Below are 16,982 nucleotides of genomic sequence, written 5' to 3'. Positions count from 1 at the left end.
TCAGACAAATTTGCTCAGGAGTCTAACTTTTGGAGAGCAACTTTAAAACTAATAAATGCTACATATTTAGAATCACCAGGAGAATTTGATTTTATTAATGAATATATGTCTTTCAATGAATATATATGTCTATCACTTGTCCAGTTATTCTTTCATGGGTGTTTCTCCCATTTTCATGAAAATCAGACAAATTTGCTCAGGCTTCTAACTTTCGGAGAGCAACTTTAAAACTAATAAATGTTACCTATTTAAAACCACCAAAAGAAGTTGATTTTATTAATAGAAAGAAAATCAAAGAAAAGTAAAGTGTCATACTAAAACCAAAAACAACAAGAAAGTGATATAACAATTCAAGCCTTGTTGAAAGTTTCGGAGTGGTGCTTCGCGGAGAATTGAATTTATGAGAAACCAAGGAAAGGTACTTACCTGTTATAGCGACCACACTGTTTTTCTTGATGTGAATAAAACCTGTTTCTCTGTCTGCATTCGGAGATACTTTGCTTAGTCTTGGTGAGATAAACTACTATGCAGCTATATTTAGTTAAATATTTAATTTATAAAGTTGGTTAAATTAGGTATTTAATATATTGCGTTCTGGATGACCCGTTTTGCGTAATTTTCGGTTGTAGTTTCCATATTTGTTTCTAAATTATCATACTTTCATCATGTTTTGGTATACTTTAATAGGATTAACCTAGCTTCACTTCTTGGGTGTGATCACTGTAACGCGTAAGTACCCAAGGAAAAAGTTTGAGATCATTAATTGGCCTGTTTATCTTTGGTACCTCATCCCAAGAGCCTTTTAAAAGACAATTAAAAAAAGGGCCAAAGCTAATCTTAAAACGATTGCTGTTCACAACCTCGAAGTATTAAATTGTCGATGCTTGTTTATTGGTAGTACCCGATCCTTGAAATCTGTTTTTGGTACCTCATCACAAGAGCCTTTTAAAAAGCCTATAAAAAAAGATGCCACGCTAATGGAAAAACGAAACTGTTCACATCCGCATCTACATTAAATTGTAGATGCTTGTTTATTGGTAGTACCTGATCTTTGAAATCTGTTTTTGGTACCTCATCACAAGTGCCTTTTAAAAAGCCTATAAAAAAGGTGCTAAGCTAATCTAAAAACGAATACTGTTCACAACCACATAGCATTAAATTGTAGATGCTTGTTTGTTAGTATCTGTTTTCTGTTTTCAGCATTTATTTCTAAAAATATTCTTCATTTCAGAATATGCTTTGACAGCTTTATTGTAAAAAACAGCTGGTATTCTTTTTATTTATTTTTGTTATCAGACTCAACCTTATAAACATTTTCAGAAGAATGGAAGGAAGAAGAAGAGCAGAAATTACAGGAGAAGCTCAAGCTGGAAAGGCTATTAAAAACACGACAAGGTGGGATAGAAACCCTTAAAGCTAACATTATGGTAAGCTCTAATCGTTCTCTTTAGCAATTCTTTCGCTAAATATTATTCATTTTTGTGTCGTTTTCCCTAAATGAAAGGACGTATATCAACCTTTTAATTCTTTTATTGTATATTATGTGTATAAATGGATATTAATTTTTGTTCTGTGCTGCAAGATTTCTTATAAAAGAGAATTATTTTTATTGCTTTATCTTGAGCTTTAAATTAACTAGCTTGACTTTGATTTTTCTTTTTACTCTTTTCTTTAATTTCTTGAAACTTCTAAATTTAGAAGGGGCAGTTGAGCCGGTATAAAGTTTCTGAGGGCGAGCGAGGCTAAGACTTGAAAATGACCATTTCAAAATTTTCGAAATTTTTAGAAATTATAGAAAAAAATTTACTTTTTCTCTTGTCGTTCTTTATTCATCATTGAATCGTTCACTTTAGCAATTCTTTCGCTTTATTATTATTATTTTTTATTATTAATTTTTATTTATTTATTAATTATTAATTTTATTGATGTTATTGATTAATATTGTTAATTAATATTATTATTTTGTGTGTCGTTGTGCCTAAATGAAAGGATGTATATCAGAATTTTTTAGTGAATTAGAAAGTAAAACTGATTTGTCCGATTTTTGTCTACTGGTTTTTTATATCTACATCCATAATTTCATTGAAAATGAGTATTACCAGCTGCGTAATAAAATACTGATGCTTTTTATTTTATTCAAGTCTTACTGCACAAAACAGATCCAGTGTAGTGGCAAAAATGGGGGAATGGGAAATTTTCACCCCCTATATTTTGAAATCATTTTTTTTGCCAATTCATTTTTAAGTACTAAACCCCCTTTACTTACGTGAATTGGCACAGCTACTCTAGCGAAAAGTTTAATGTCCTCAATTTGCTGTCCTTTACATTAGAAAAACGTGAAACAAATACCAAATAGAAAAAGAGCTAGTCTTTCCCTCAATTCGATAATAAAAAGCAACATTTATTTTTACTGGATTATACCTATAACATACTTTCGGTAGCTAATCAAATTGTGCCTTATTTCTTTGAAGACAAATAGTCCTTCATTTTTATACCTGATTTGTTTTAAGGCCTATTATGTGAAATTTTAAGCAAATAATAAAAACAAATAGTTAACTTCCTCCTGATTGGTCCTTCTGTATGAAAATCTTTGCCAAAAATGCTTTGTAAGCAGATCCGTCCATATTTTATCATAAGCCACTTTAAATCTCTAACAAACAACTCGGACATAATCTTTCCTTTAAAATTAGATAAAATTATCCAATATTGAACTCCAAAACTTTGTTTACAGTTTAAATTTGTTTCTCTTCAATCCGTATTATTTTCAATGTTTCAGGATGTGTAAATACGTGCGGTACGGTAGGAAGCTAGCTTTAATAGTGTGCAAGTTTTAGGGCAACATTCATCAATGACTGCTCTGTGAACTCTTTCTATAAATTAAAAAAAAAACACAAGTTTTTTCAGCTGGAAATAAAGAAAAAGATTAAAATAGAAAGCAAAGAGAAATTGTTCGGTGTGTCAAGGGTTCCCTCCCCCATCAATACCATGCTATTCACTCTTAAGTTTTTTAGTACATTAAAAATCTTCTTGTTTCAAATGAACCACCGTTGTGTTTTAGGAGTTGTTCTTAGAGTATTGGCATAAAAAGTCAAGCTTATTCTCAGCATGAGGGGGGGTTCCCTCCCCCTCAACACCTCACTCTTCGCTCTGAAGTATTTAATACATTAAAAAACTTATTATTCTAATTAAACTACCCTTGTTTTTCTCGAGTCGCTCTTAAAGAGGACCAAAAGTCAAAATTTAGTGTAAAAAGCAAGGTATTGAGGAACGATTTCAGTCTCGGTTACTTTAGTTCGGGTTGCCTTAGAGTCTCGGTTACAATTGGGTCGAGTCGCTTCCTACTTGCAGTTCTTTACCACGAACTGTTTGACTGAATTCTAGGACAACAGATATTACGAAGGATATTCATCACATTTTTTATTAACCTTATGAGAATGAAATATCTTCATTCTGTTCTTTCAATAGAGAAATACATTTCTTTCGATCTACCTCTTTTGATTAGTACTACAATTTCAAAGGTGGATAAATAAGTGTTCGTTGTCTCAAGCCCTCAAATATTCCTTAAATAACAACACAAAATCACTATTATTCTGCACGAAAAAAACTGCTTTGGGAGAGGACAATAATGCCCACTTTAGGAACTGTGGCTTTAATCTACACTTTATTTTCATTTCCAGCAACTTCGTGAATAACATTTACAGTCAATAAAATTTCTTTCGCAGTCTCTTAACTTTAGTCTCTTTTACTTGAACTTGAGTATTTCTCGTGTTCTTGTGGCTTATAAAAACTCGCTTGAAAAATTTGAAAATGTTAGCTAGTAAAAAGAAAGGATATATTTTTGTTACAAGATTTTCTGCAAGCAATCCCTCTGTTCTTCTGTTTCGGGCACAATAATTTATACTCATACTTTTATTTCTTTTTTTTATCTTTTTTGGAAAATGGAATTTGTACTTTTGCCTCCGGACCAAATTATTTTTTGACATTTTTCTAGAAATTGGAAACGGAAATGATTCAATTGGAAGCGAAAAATGTAGAAATAGTCAAAGAGGTTGAAATCTTGCGTCAAAAAGAGAAACATTGCCAATTTGAATTAGCTAATTATAAAGGGAAAATTGGAAGAACAATGATGCTAATTGAAAAAATTCGAACAGAAATACGAAAAAAATGTAGAACTCATTCGAAAACAGAGCAAGAGGTAAGTACTTTCAGTTTTGAGAATGTGATTCTGATTAGACAATTTATGCTTAATATGCCTTACATAACAGCCATTTAGAAAATCTGGGATTAGGTCATTTCAGTACGAGGAATGCATAGTTATATTTTGTCCCTTTTTGTCAAGAAAAAAGTAATTACTCTTTAGAAAGGACGATTTTGATTTGGAAATTTTTGCTTAAAATTGCTTTAAAGAGAATAAGTGAAAATCTCAAACTAGGTCATTAAAGCAAGAGAAAAGACCAAAACACAATCCCGAACTATTGCAGTTTGCTCTGTTTTAGCAAAGTTATGTGATTTTGATTTGAAAAGTTTTGCTTAAACTGCCGTGCATAACGGCTATTGCAAAAGCCTGGGATTAGATCAGTTAAGCAAGATAAATATATAGTCTTATTTTGTCTTTTTCTGTCAAGAGAAAACTACTTATCTTAGAAAATTCGTCGTGAAAATTTAGCACAGGAGTCTTCTTAATATATATATTTGTTGAGAAGCATTTAGATATCCTCATGAGCTTCTTTGATCAATTATAATTGCTTTTCAATGCATTTTGCCTGTATTAAATGCATAAAATTCGTCAATACAAATATATTTGTTGAGAAGCATTTAGATATCCTCGTGAGCTTCTTTGACCAATTTTAATTGCTTTTCAATGCATTTTGCATGTATTAAATGCATAAAATTCGTCAATCAAATAAATTCGTCAATACAATAAATATATTTGTTGAGAAGCATTTAGATAGACTCATGAGTTTCTTTGATCAATATTAATTTCTTTTCAATGCATTTTGCATGTATTTAGTGCATAAATTTCGTCAATCAAATATAAAAAAACTGTAAAGTACAACTGCATAAATACAAGTATTTAATACAATACCATAAGCATGTCAATCTATCGTTTGAAATCACAAGGACTAAAGCGCAAGAGTTAATCACATTTTTGGACACTTTTCTGCCTTTGTAGCTAAGAGTTGAAAAATCATTTGTCAAGAAGGTATCTCGATTTTGGAAACTGGTTATTGTTCAAAATAGCCATAACTTTTTTAAAATTTTTTGGCAAATGCACTCATCACTCATTCAATCCAAAATTTCTATACCTCTTTATATATCTTAATTTATAAGATACTTTATATCTCTAAATTAGAAATGAGACTATCTTTCTCTTAAATCAAAATACAACTAGCCTTGGTTGGACCACAAAATTTAATTACAGTTTGATTTTTTTTTCCTTCAATTCGTTTTATTTTACAATGTATCAGGATGCGTATCAACGCATGGAACAGTACGAAGCAAGCTTTAATTTTGTGCATCTTTTAAGACAACAATCATCAATGAATGCTCTTTGAACTCTTTCTGAAAGTTGCTGTGCAATGCCAGGACTGCAAATAATACCAAGCAAATTCATCCAATTTCTTTCACAGCTTCTGAACTTTCGTTGCTGACTTGGGCTTGAGTACCTTTTGTTCTCTTGTGGCTTATAAGAACTTTCTCCAAAAATGGGTTCCTGTGGATACTTGTGGATACTTGCAGAATCTGCAATGCTTGATGATAAAATAAAGATGACCAACACTAAAGCCAACTTGAATTCAAGGGCCATCTTTCAAAGCGTCCTAATGAGAAAGATATACTCTATAAGTTGTTTGAAGCAATAAAAGGAATAAAAATGTTTTCGGATAAGTTTATCGACCACCAAAGCGAATGAAGAGTTGGACATAATTAAAATATTAATTAAAACAGTTCTAAGAGCCATTTTTCAATGAATTTTAAGCAGAAGAGAGCTTCCAATGATAGACCCCCCCCCAAAAAAAAAGGAAAAAATATCTGCTTCATTTTTATGACTTCCTCCGAAAGGCATTTTCAAGTGGAATCTTATTAACATGTGCAATTTCCAAAGGCCCCCTTTTTAAACATCAAGGGTTTTACCTCGAGCAAAATTTAGTCTTGTAAGCACCAAAGTTATGTATGATACAAGACTACCAAAGGTATTGGCATTGTAAAAAGACTCAAAGAGTATCTGACAAACCGAGTTGCGCTCCTTGTGTATCATGTCATCATTAAGCTTCATCAGTCGTAGCAACTTTAATAGATTGTATCCTAATACAAGACAAGAAAAAGAAAGAGACAAAAAAATTAAGCGACACAACAAATCAAAATTCTAAGCCATTGGCGACCTGCGTTTGATTTTTTTTTTTCAATCAGTTTTAAGACTGCAAATTCTGGGTAAAATATTGGATACTTATAAATAATTCTTGAGCTCTATTTCCATGGTGGTATGTGGAGCTGATGTTGACGAATAGAAAGTAATTAATCGTGGTTTTGTGTGCAGCTTTTGTGAAAATCTTCCAGAAAGCCAAAAAACAAAAATATGAGAAGTTTAACAACGCTGTAAAGACTGATGAGGTAAAATTATTAAAACTAAATTTCTCGGAAACATTTTAAGCATATGAACCAGGTATCCAACAAATAATGTGAGTGGTAGGAAGACTATGAGGCTGGCGAACATAGGTGCTGATGGGAGGACATGGGTACGAGATACGATCATTGGTCTTAATAACGGAAGTGCCAACAGAAATAGCCCGTAAAAAGTAATCATCATGGGAATTTAAAGAAGTAACTTTTGATTGTTTTTTAGATTTAATTGTTTGCTGATATTACAATATTGATCAGACAAGAGGGGAAAGACTTATGAGATGTGCTCAGTAGGCCGACTCAGAGTTAAGATTCAGCTAAAGATATTAACGTTAGCCGCATATCCTCATGATCATTTTCTGTGAATTTTAAAAACATAATTGCTAAACAAGATTTGAGAGGTAATATCTCCCTGCGTGGCTTCTTTACGAACATTAAATATAAAAAAAACAAGTTTTTTTAGCTGGAAGTAAGGAGCGACATTAAAACTTAAAACGAACAGAAATTAATCCGTATATGAAAGTGGCTGTTCCCTCCTCAGCGCCCCGCCCTTTACAGTGAAGTTCGACTCTTTCTCTCAACCCTACTTTGCAAAACATTAAAAGACTTTAGCGTAAAGAGCGGGGCGTTGATCCTTTTCCCCGGGGACCACGGGGTATTATATCGTCCTCAAAATCATAGCTATTAGATTTTTCAATTATGCTGAACAAAATGGCTATCTCAAAATTTTGATCTGGTGGCCTTGAGAAAATAATGAGCGTTGAAAATAATGCCTAGTTGTCCTCTAATTTTTTTGGTCACTTAAAAAGGGCACTAGAACTATTGACTTCTGTTCGAATGAGCACTCTTGCAACATTCTAGGACCATTGCGTCGATCTGATCACCCCTGGAGAAAAAAAAACAAAAAAAACAAATTAACACGGACCCGTGATCTTTCTTCTGGCAAAAGATATGAAATTCTATAATTTTGCAGATAGAAGCTTGGAGCATCTACACAAGGGTTCTCGAATACGCTGAAACTGATGGTATGATTTTGATTAGGATTTTATGACTCTTAGGGGATGTTTCCTTCTTTTTTCGAAAATAAGGCAACTTTTCTCAGGTTCGTAACTGTTGATGAATAGGACTAAACTTGATGAAACTTATATACTTCAAATCAGCATAACCGTCCTTTTGATGTGTCTATTGGTATCAAAATTTCGTTTTTTGAGTGTCGGTTACTATTGAGTCGGGTCGCTCCTTACTTACAGTTTGTTACCCCGAACTGTTTAATGAATATGTCTTTTATTAGTAACAGGTCGACAATTGCTGGTATAAGGAATATTTATACAAATATGAAGGTCCGAGTACATATCCCTTAGTGGTCAAATAAATACTGGATTCCTCCCCCTCCCCTTATTTTGTATCTCGGAGCAATATAGTGGTATATATAAGAGACTTGAAAACATGTCATTCATCATGTCCAGCAAGAACCAAATGAGAAACAGAAGCTTTGGAATAAATAAATGCATTTGCAACTGCTGACAAGGTGCATGTGCCACCCCTATGTGCTGAAGCCCATATTGGTCTGAGGGGCTGTAACTTTTTTTCTTCCAACTCATCAAGATATAATGATTCAAAAAAATTCTCAGAACGTTGTGAAAACAGGAGTTGGGTGGAAGGAAGTACACTGGGATGCAAGTTCACCTTTTTGGAGATGGGATTAAGATCTCCTGTGCAGAAGTGCAACTCCCTGAACAGACACTGAAGCTGCAATTCTTTGAACAAACAAATTTGCATAAAAGGATAAGATGCTCTATCGAATCATAATCCCTGCTTTTTTTAAATGGAGCGAACTCACTCAATCAATATCGGTAGACTGTTTTGGCTCTAAGTGGTTAATAGCTTTTCTAATAGAAAAATAAGAAACAATATCATTCCATAACAAAGACAATCAAGGTAATTATCGAGTTTCTGCTCCAATTTAGTATCCAGAAAGCAATCAGATGAAGAGAATTCAGATTCGAAGTGACAGAACCACTCGTCGTCAGGGATTTTGGCCGCCGAAAACGAAAAATAATTTATGAGAATATCGGTGACCTTTCCATAGAAGATTTCAGTTAGATACAGTTTTTGAGGAAGTCTTGTATAGTAGATGCTTACAGATAAAGAGAGAGTGAAGTGGGAAAAATGCGCTTTGTAAAAACACACGAAGCATTTACACTCCCGATCATGAACGTCCCTTTTCTTTCCACAGGCTGTATTACATTGCGGAATACTAGGCTTTAGCTAGGGTGGGATTTTCACGCCAATCATGGACAGATGCTGGACGAACTTTCTTTAAGGGAAAAACAAGTATAATTTTTTTCATTTTTTTAAATTTTGTAATATTTTTTTTATTTTTTTAAAAGTATATGAACAGTTTTATTTGGGCGGTATAATTGTAGCCACTTAGCGCCAGTATTTTTAAATTTTTTCATAGACGACGGCTTAACATAATCGTTATAATTTTTGTATGTAATGAGTTAACCTAATCAGAAAGAAAAAACAGGCCAAAAAGTTTACTTCAAGTTCGCGATTTGTTTGGTTTTAAAAGGTTTCAAAGTTATTTGTGTCCCTTTTCTTCCGAAATATTCAAGAAAAAGGAAGCTAAAAATGGGAATTGAAACTATTTTGAGAACAAATTTCGAATAGATTTTAACTTACAAGTACCTTTTTTCAATGCTTGAACTTGAATAAAAAAAAATACTTTTAATTGGATGAAGACAAAGAAATCAGTGTTTGTAGTTCTGTTCTTTTCTGCCAAATCGCTTTCAAGAAAAAGAAATTGAAGGGTTGGGGAAAAAAATATTATGCAAGACCTTTATGAGAGCTATATTCCAATACATTTGCATCAACAATTTTCACCATCCAATTCTTGTACCGTGCGCCCCCCCCCCCCCCCGGGTTGGGAAAAAATATTAAGCAAGACCTTTATGAGGTCTTATACATTTATTCCAATACATTTGCATCAAGAATTTTCACCATCCAATTCTTGCACCCTGCGCCCCCCACCCCGCCCCAAACAAATTAAATCCAAGAATGCAACACTTCGAGGCCAGGGAATGGCTGGAAGATAAACGCAAAAAAGTTAAATAGGACACGCATTCCTCTTTGCTTAGCTAATGCTAGAACGTTTCCTTTAACTTTTTTTGGTACTTACGTGTTATCTCAACCTGGCTCAAGAAGTGAAGTAAAGTTAATCATGATGGAATATACCTATTTATGATGAATGTTCATCACTTTTTAATAATTCAGTAACAAAATTATGGGAACTAGAACAGAGAATTATGGAAAGCAGGCCGTCTAGTCCGAATTATATTGAATAACCAGCCTAACCAAATCTATATATTAAATATAGATAACTTCGAAGACCACACTGCCTTTCCATGACGAAAGTAAAACAGTTTTCAAAATAGGGATGAAACCTTTTTATTGACAGTGAACAGATATAAAATTTAACTGGATATTTCGAACACATATACAGTGTTCATCATCAGCAGTAACACTCTGCTATGTGTTATGTGTCTGCTAAGTGTTACTGCTGATGATGAACACTGTATATGTGTTCGGAATATTCAATTAAATTTTATATCTGTTCACTGTCAATAAAAAGGTTTCATCCCTATTTTGAAAACTGTTTTACTTTCGTTATATATGAAATATTTAATTGAAATATACCTACATATTAGTTTATCTCACTCAACCTAAGTTGGTTATCTGAGAGTGCTCACAGAAAACCCGGTTTTAAACAGATTAAACTTCTTGAGTGTGGTCGGGATAACACATAAGAACCTTTTTTGAGAAGTTTTAGAAGGCGCATCAGCAATGTCATTCATGTTATCACTGTAAAAAAAAATGACGCCTATTTCGGAGAACAGATGAAAAATTTTGACTCGTTGAGTCGTCTGTATAGCTCATATCAAGAAAACTATCCAACTAATATGTCAACAAAAGCAAATGAAGAACTAAAATGATTTGTCAGAAGGTACGTCGCTGAAAAATACTACTACTACTACTAATAACTCACCGCAGCATCAAGCCGCCCTGAGGCCAACATAGCTACGCACCCTCTTCCTCCAACCTAATCTATTCAAGGCCTGTCTCTTTACACCCTCCCAGGAAGTTCCCATTCCCTTTAAATCTTTATTTATGACATCCTCCCATCCCAGACGAGGACGACCTGCTTTCCGTTTAGCCCCAGACGGTTGGCCAAAAAGGAAAATATTTGGCAATCTGTCATCCTTCATCCACAGAACGTGGAAAAATCACTGAAAAATAGTTCTAACCATAAACAGCTATCGAAATTCCTTCTATCAGTTGCTGATAACTATCCTTACCTATTTGGTGAAGCTATGTAAATCCTCCTCCTCTCTGTTACCTCATATCTGTATGGGGCCGGATTTTCGGCTATGGCTTGTATTAAGAATAAATACAGAAATAAATTGTATATATTAAACTCACTACGATTAAAAGTAACAAATTTGAAGTTGATGCTGAAACTGTAATGAAGAGAAATCGGAAACAAATACATTCTTCCCATTGAAATAACTTTGTAAACAACAGCTTGGATGTGTAGTTATAAAAGCAACAAAAAAATTATTTAAGCCGCATTTTTTGTTTTAAATGTCCTTTATTCATGTCGGTAACACTTGTGTTTTTTTTTATTTCAGTTAGAAGAAATAAGTTTCACTACTCGCTACTACGGAATCTGAGTATTACCAATATTAATGCTCATGACCGCGACTCACTCAATACTCGCTCACAACTTACTGGTGGGTTTGACCCGTAGTCTGGAAATGACTGCTCTAAGACATTCCTATGATATTGTTGATAAGTCATTTTGACAACATCCCTGCACATACTCTATTTGGTTTGTTTCAACATTCTTCTAAAAGTTTTACTTTAATACCTTTAGCCTCAGTAGCAGTAGCAGTCGTAGTGGTAGTAGTAGTATTCGTAGCAGTTTTAGCAGTAATATTAGGAGTAGTAAAAGTACTAGTAGTAGCAACAGTAATGTTAGTGGTAGTGGTAGCTCTAGTAGCGGTAGCAGTAGTAGTAGTAGTTGTAGCATAGAAATAACGCTTTTACCTAATTTAACGTACCCTTCAAAGTGCCCTGACTTATTATTTCAACTTATTATTCAACTTATTATTTTTATTTTTATTTATTTTATTATTGTATTATTTTTATTATTTTCTTATATTTATATATTATTTTTTTATTATCTTTTATATTATTTTTATTTTATTATTATTATCAACTTATTATTTCATTACTGATACATAATTACTGATATTACTGATACACCCTTTTCACAACTTGCATACGCATACTTTAGTTTAATTTCATTGAACTCACCCTATATATTCCATAAATTCTCACCTTAATACCCTTGGTCTTCGTATTATTGTAGCAATAGAAGTAGCAATAGTAGTGCCAGTAGCAGTTGCAGTAGTAGTATTAGCAACAGTAATAGTAGCAGTATCATTCCCATAGTGCATTATGGCTAGTTGAACATCTCCCTCAAAATACCCGAAAATTTCAACTGAATGCTATAAACTGTTCCTAATATATTATGTTACTGATGTGCCCTTTATCCTCTTTAATTCTGTGATTCACTTCACCATTCCTTGAAAGTTTTACTTAGTACCCTAAGCTTCCGTTGCAAAAGCAGTGGCAGTAGCAGTAGAAGTGCTACTGCTATTGCTGTAGCAGTGGCACTTCAGTAAACTCCTCAATTCCTCTATGAAGTTGTCTTTGTTCGGCTTACTTTTTCTGAGTCGACTCAATTGTATATTTGGAGATGTTCCAGGGGAATCATCCTCTGGGAATTTTTTTAGTGGGGCTCAAACAGCGAAGAGGGGGGATTTTCCGCAGAAGAAACTTTCCATTAGCGGGTGGGTGGGGGAATTTCCGAGAAAATTTTTCATTGTGGGGGGATTTCCAGCATAATTTGAAGAATGATCTGAATTTTAATTTTTAAAAAAAAGTTTGTTTTTTTTCAAACGAAAGTAGGCTTAGGAGAGTTTTCCAGGTGGAATTGTACGCTGGAAGCTCTCTGGGAGGAATTTTTAGCGGGGACAGAATTGTCCAGGAGGAATTCTTAAGGGGGAGATTTGATGCGGGAAAAACTTTCCGTGAAGGAATTCCTTTGTGGATGGGATTTATCGTGGAGGAATGAGTTGGATTTCCCCGCTTTTTTTAGAATCTATCTGAAAAGAAAAAAAAATTTAAACTGAAAGCAAGGATAAACATTGAAACTTAAAATGAAAAGATAATTATTCCGTACATTGAGGTGGATGTCCCTCCTCAATACCTTGCTCTTTCAAACATTTCGTGGTAATGAGCTGTTAGTAAGGAGTAATTCAGCTCAATAATAACCAAAACTCCGAAAAACAGAATTTTGATAACAGATTTTTAAGTTGAAAAAACTTTTTTTTATTTATCTGCTGTTGCAGTGCCTAAGAAATGAACAAAATAGAAACTAATTTTTTAATCCTTGTTTAACTGAGATTATTTATTTGAGGCTTGATAGAATTTAGTTACATTGGTCTATAGTTGTGCATCATCTATTGAAATAGAAAACAAGGGGGTCCTTCTGTTTTTTTAGAGCGGTGGGAGGGGGTTTGCATGAAACGCCCAAAACCCCAGTCTTCTTTTGCCTTTTGCTGAACATCAAATAAATATGAAGAAGAAGAGAATGTTATGATTTTCCCTTTGTCTCCCTTCAATCTGAGGATCATCTTTTAACTAACCCCCTAATATTGAAACTACAGTGTGACAGCTCCCTTCTTTTAATCAGTTATATGTCAAGCTCCATCCTAAACAGTTTCAAGGGATGCATTTTTCCTTGGATGATCATGATTCAGGGATGTTAGAAATATTTTTATATGAAACCCAATTTGAATAAAAAAAAAAATTACGGGACAAAGGCGGGTCGCAGCTTCCTTTATATTTGAGAGAACCTGGGGTAAACAGTTTGTACTTAAAAATTGTAACTAAATAGCAATTGTTAATAGAAACCACTGTACATTAATAATATATTTAATAGTAGTAGAAAAAAGTAATAGTAATAAAGTAATAGAAGCCAAACTTCAGAGAAACAAGTTTGGATTCCAGGGTTTGCATTAACAAAGTCTATTACGTATTTATACTATATCCTTTAGAGAATTTAATTAATTTTAGATTTGCTTATCAAAAGTTATTAGTATAAGGAAGTTTGCTTAATGTTAGAAAATGGGGTCAAAAAGTTCAAGGGGTTAAAGAAAAATTAGGCGACTGTTCAAGAGGACAAAGAGATACAGTCTAAATGCCTCAGATTCAGCTTTTTATTTTTACCAAATCACACTCATAAAAGTAAAAATGGGCAATTTACACAACTTACAGCCCTTTATTCAGGGGCTGCTGGTAGTCATGTCCTCTCAAGAGGCATAACGAAAGTATAACAGTTCAAAATATGGATGAAACCTTTTAATAGACAGTGAACAGATACAATTTTTTTAGCTGGATATTTCGAACACATATGCAGTGTTCATCATCAGCAGTACTTCTGATGATAAACACTGTGTATGTGTTCGAAATATCCAGTTAAAAATGTTATATCTGTTCACCGTCTATTAAAAGGTTTCATCCCTATTTTGAACTGTTATACTTTCATCATGGAAAGGCAGTGTGGTCTTCGAAGCTATCTACCTCAAGAGGCATAGTATTAAAGAATCAACCATACTGAATCAAATACTATTTCAAACTTTGGTCGGACCTCCTTGGAAAAACAGGGTATGGGGGGGGGAGACTTAAATCTTTTGGTCACTAAAAAAGGGCACTCTAATGTTTTTATTTCTGAGTGCACGAGCCTTATTTTGATATTCTAAAACCATCGGTTCGACACGATCACTGCTGGGAAAATAAGAAAGCAAAATTAATAAACACTCATCCGGGATCTTTCTTCTGGCAAAAATAAAAAATTTCACCTTTTAGCAAATAGGATCTTGAAACCTTTATAATACTTCCTCTGATATGCTGTATATGATGGTGTAGTTTTCATTAAGTCCTCTGACTTTTCGGGTGTTTCCCCCCTTTTTCGAAAATCAGGCAGACTTTCTCAGGTTTTCGCTTCTGATGGGTCATTAAACTTAATGAATTTTAAATATTTGGGATCAGTATAAAAAGCAAATTCTTTTCATGCATTAATTGTAATCATTTTTTTTTTTTTTTTTTTGTTATTGTTGGGCTGATTCGCCCCTTACTTACAGTTCGATACCAAGAACTGTTTGATTTAATTATTTAATTTCCCAGTGCTGCGTATCTTGATAGCAGTTTGTGTTGATCAGAGTAACGGCCTAAGTCTTACGAAATTGATTAACTTCTATCGCAATTGAACGGGGTCAATGTTGGATGATTTCAATGAATATTATTTTAGGACCTAATTTTTTTCGAAAATCTCACTTGAAGCAATCCCCCCTTGAAATGCTAGTAAGTTAGTAAAAAAAAGGTAAAAAAGGCCACAAAAGAAGAAAAGTTTAACAATCTATTGAAACAAACCTTAAAAATAAGCATGCGTCGTATCAATGTTTGAGGAGTGAAACATTGTAAGGCTCTTAAGGCCCCTTGGAAGACTTGTTAAAAAAAGAAGGCCACAAAAGAAGAAAAGTATAACTATCAATTTGAACAAACCTTAAAAATAAGCCTGCATCCTATCAATATTTGAGCAGTGAAACATTGTGCAACAATACTGAAGTTGCTCCAGACATGACAAAGAAATACAATGGATTACAATTTAAAATGTTATCGTGTCTTGATGCCGGAAATGTTAATTGTTTGGAACGGATATCAACAAAAAAGACACTAATTTAAAAACAAAGAAATACTTCTAATTGTAAAACCTACCACTAATTTAAAATAATGAACATAATACCTCTGAGGATGTTCCCTAGAGAGTATCCTTGGGACGAAATAATGACCGTGCATCCAGAGAGGGCTCCAAAAAGGGCATTTTTAGGGCACAAGAGGAACAGGTAGGAAGAGTCGTTTTATGCATGAATTCATTTTGGGTGGTTCTCCTCTCTTTAAGAATAATACAAAGCAATCTTAGAAACAACCCAAAATAACAAACATAAAAAACAGAAATACTAAAGTGAAGGGAAGGGGGTAAATTGCATTTATTAAAAATAGTGTCTCCACTTCTTTGGAACAGCCTCTGAGATCACAATGTCACAGCCAAGACACTGCAATAGTATTATCAGTCAATAGCAACCATACGGTCAAATAATAATAAAAAAAAAAAACTCTTCTCTGAAAATTGTAAGACAGCAGTAATAAGTAATTACGCTTGTCAAATTCGCAAAGGTGAATGTTGGTACTGTTTGAAGTGGTGAAAATGAGAAACGCTTTTGAGATCAAAAAAAAGAAAACGCAGTCCAAAAAACTATTATGAGCTTTTGCAGTAAAAATCTTGAGTCCAAAGGCCATGGACAAGTTTTACCAAAAATTTCATAATCATAGGCAGCACAACAGCGATGCCTAAGTAAAGAGCGATGTGGGCACAATGTATTATTTTATTATTTTTCCCCTAACGCACTTCGTGTCGAAGGAGTTGTCGTAGAAACTGTTAAAGGAGTTCATTCGAGCAAAAATACAAAATTCTGGTGCCCTATTTGAGAGTCAGAACTAATTGGAGAGCAGCTAGCCCCCTCCCCTCTCACGCCCATCATTTCCCCAAACTCATCATATCAAAATTTGAGATGACCATTTTGTTCAGCATAATTGAAAGTTCCAGTAATTACGTCTTTGGGGGTGTCAGCCCACCCACAGCCCTCAGGGCAAGGGCTATAAGTTGTGCTAGTTGCCCATTGTTAACATAGATGGTTCTTATGGAAAGAGTGGTCTTATAATCTTTGAAAGGGTCTCATTCAATTGAAGATCAAAAGTTACAGTGTCTTTTTTAAGAGTCACAAGTGGCCAAGGGCAACTAGTCCCCACGCCGTCTTTTCTCCAAATGTATCTGATCGAAATTTTTAGATAGCTATTTTTTTAAATAGTTAAAAGAACATACAACAATGACTCCATGGCTGAGATAAACCAGGCCTGAGAGTCTGGGGGCAGGGGTTGTAAGTTATGCCTCGGGGGTATGTAAGATTCTTAGGGAAGGGGTGGTCGTATAAGCTTTGGAGGAGGCTCATTTGATTTTTAATCGAAAGTTCTAGTTTCCTTTTTAGAGTCGGAACTGATCGGTAGGCAGCCAGCCACCCCTCCCACCCCACCCCCCTGCAAGTCCTCTTTTACTCACATGCATCTTATTGAAATTTTGAGATAGCTATTTTGTTCAAAATAGTTCAAAGATCATA

General features: G+C 34.0%; 1 protein-coding gene and 1 long non-coding RNA gene across 5 annotated transcripts in view; one reads left to right on the top strand and one right to left on the bottom strand.

Annotated features, from left to right (window-relative positions):
- LOC136036718 (coiled-coil domain-containing protein 39-like) overlaps positions 1-16,982 on the top strand; it is a gene marked incomplete in the record, with an annotated part of 149,037 nt that overhangs the window by 124,966 nt on the left and 7,089 nt on the right. For all 4 annotated transcript variants that reach the window (XM_065719061.1, XM_065719063.1, XM_065719064.1 and 1 more), the window contains 2 exon segments: positions 1,321-1,427; positions 3,992-4,195. In XM_065719061.1, coding sequence (XP_065575133.1) covers positions 1,321-1,427; positions 3,992-4,195 — 311 coding nt within the window.
- LOC136036721 (uncharacterized) lies at positions 5,448-15,393 on the bottom strand. Its single transcript, XR_010619771.1, has 2 exons — positions 15,313-15,393; positions 5,448-5,819 (listed from the first exon to the last, which is right to left on the bottom strand). It is a non-coding gene; the product is annotated as an uncharacterized LOC136036721 (long non-coding RNA).

Source organism: Artemia franciscana, chromosome 15, assembly GCF_032884065.1.
Source record: "Artemia franciscana chromosome 15, ASM3288406v1, whole genome shotgun sequence".
NCBI classification, from domain to species: Eukaryota; Metazoa; Arthropoda; class Branchiopoda; order Anostraca; family Artemiidae; genus Artemia; species Artemia franciscana.
The sequence above is the reverse complement of the archived record's forward strand: the minus strand, read 5'-3'. Positions and strand labels throughout refer to the sequence as shown.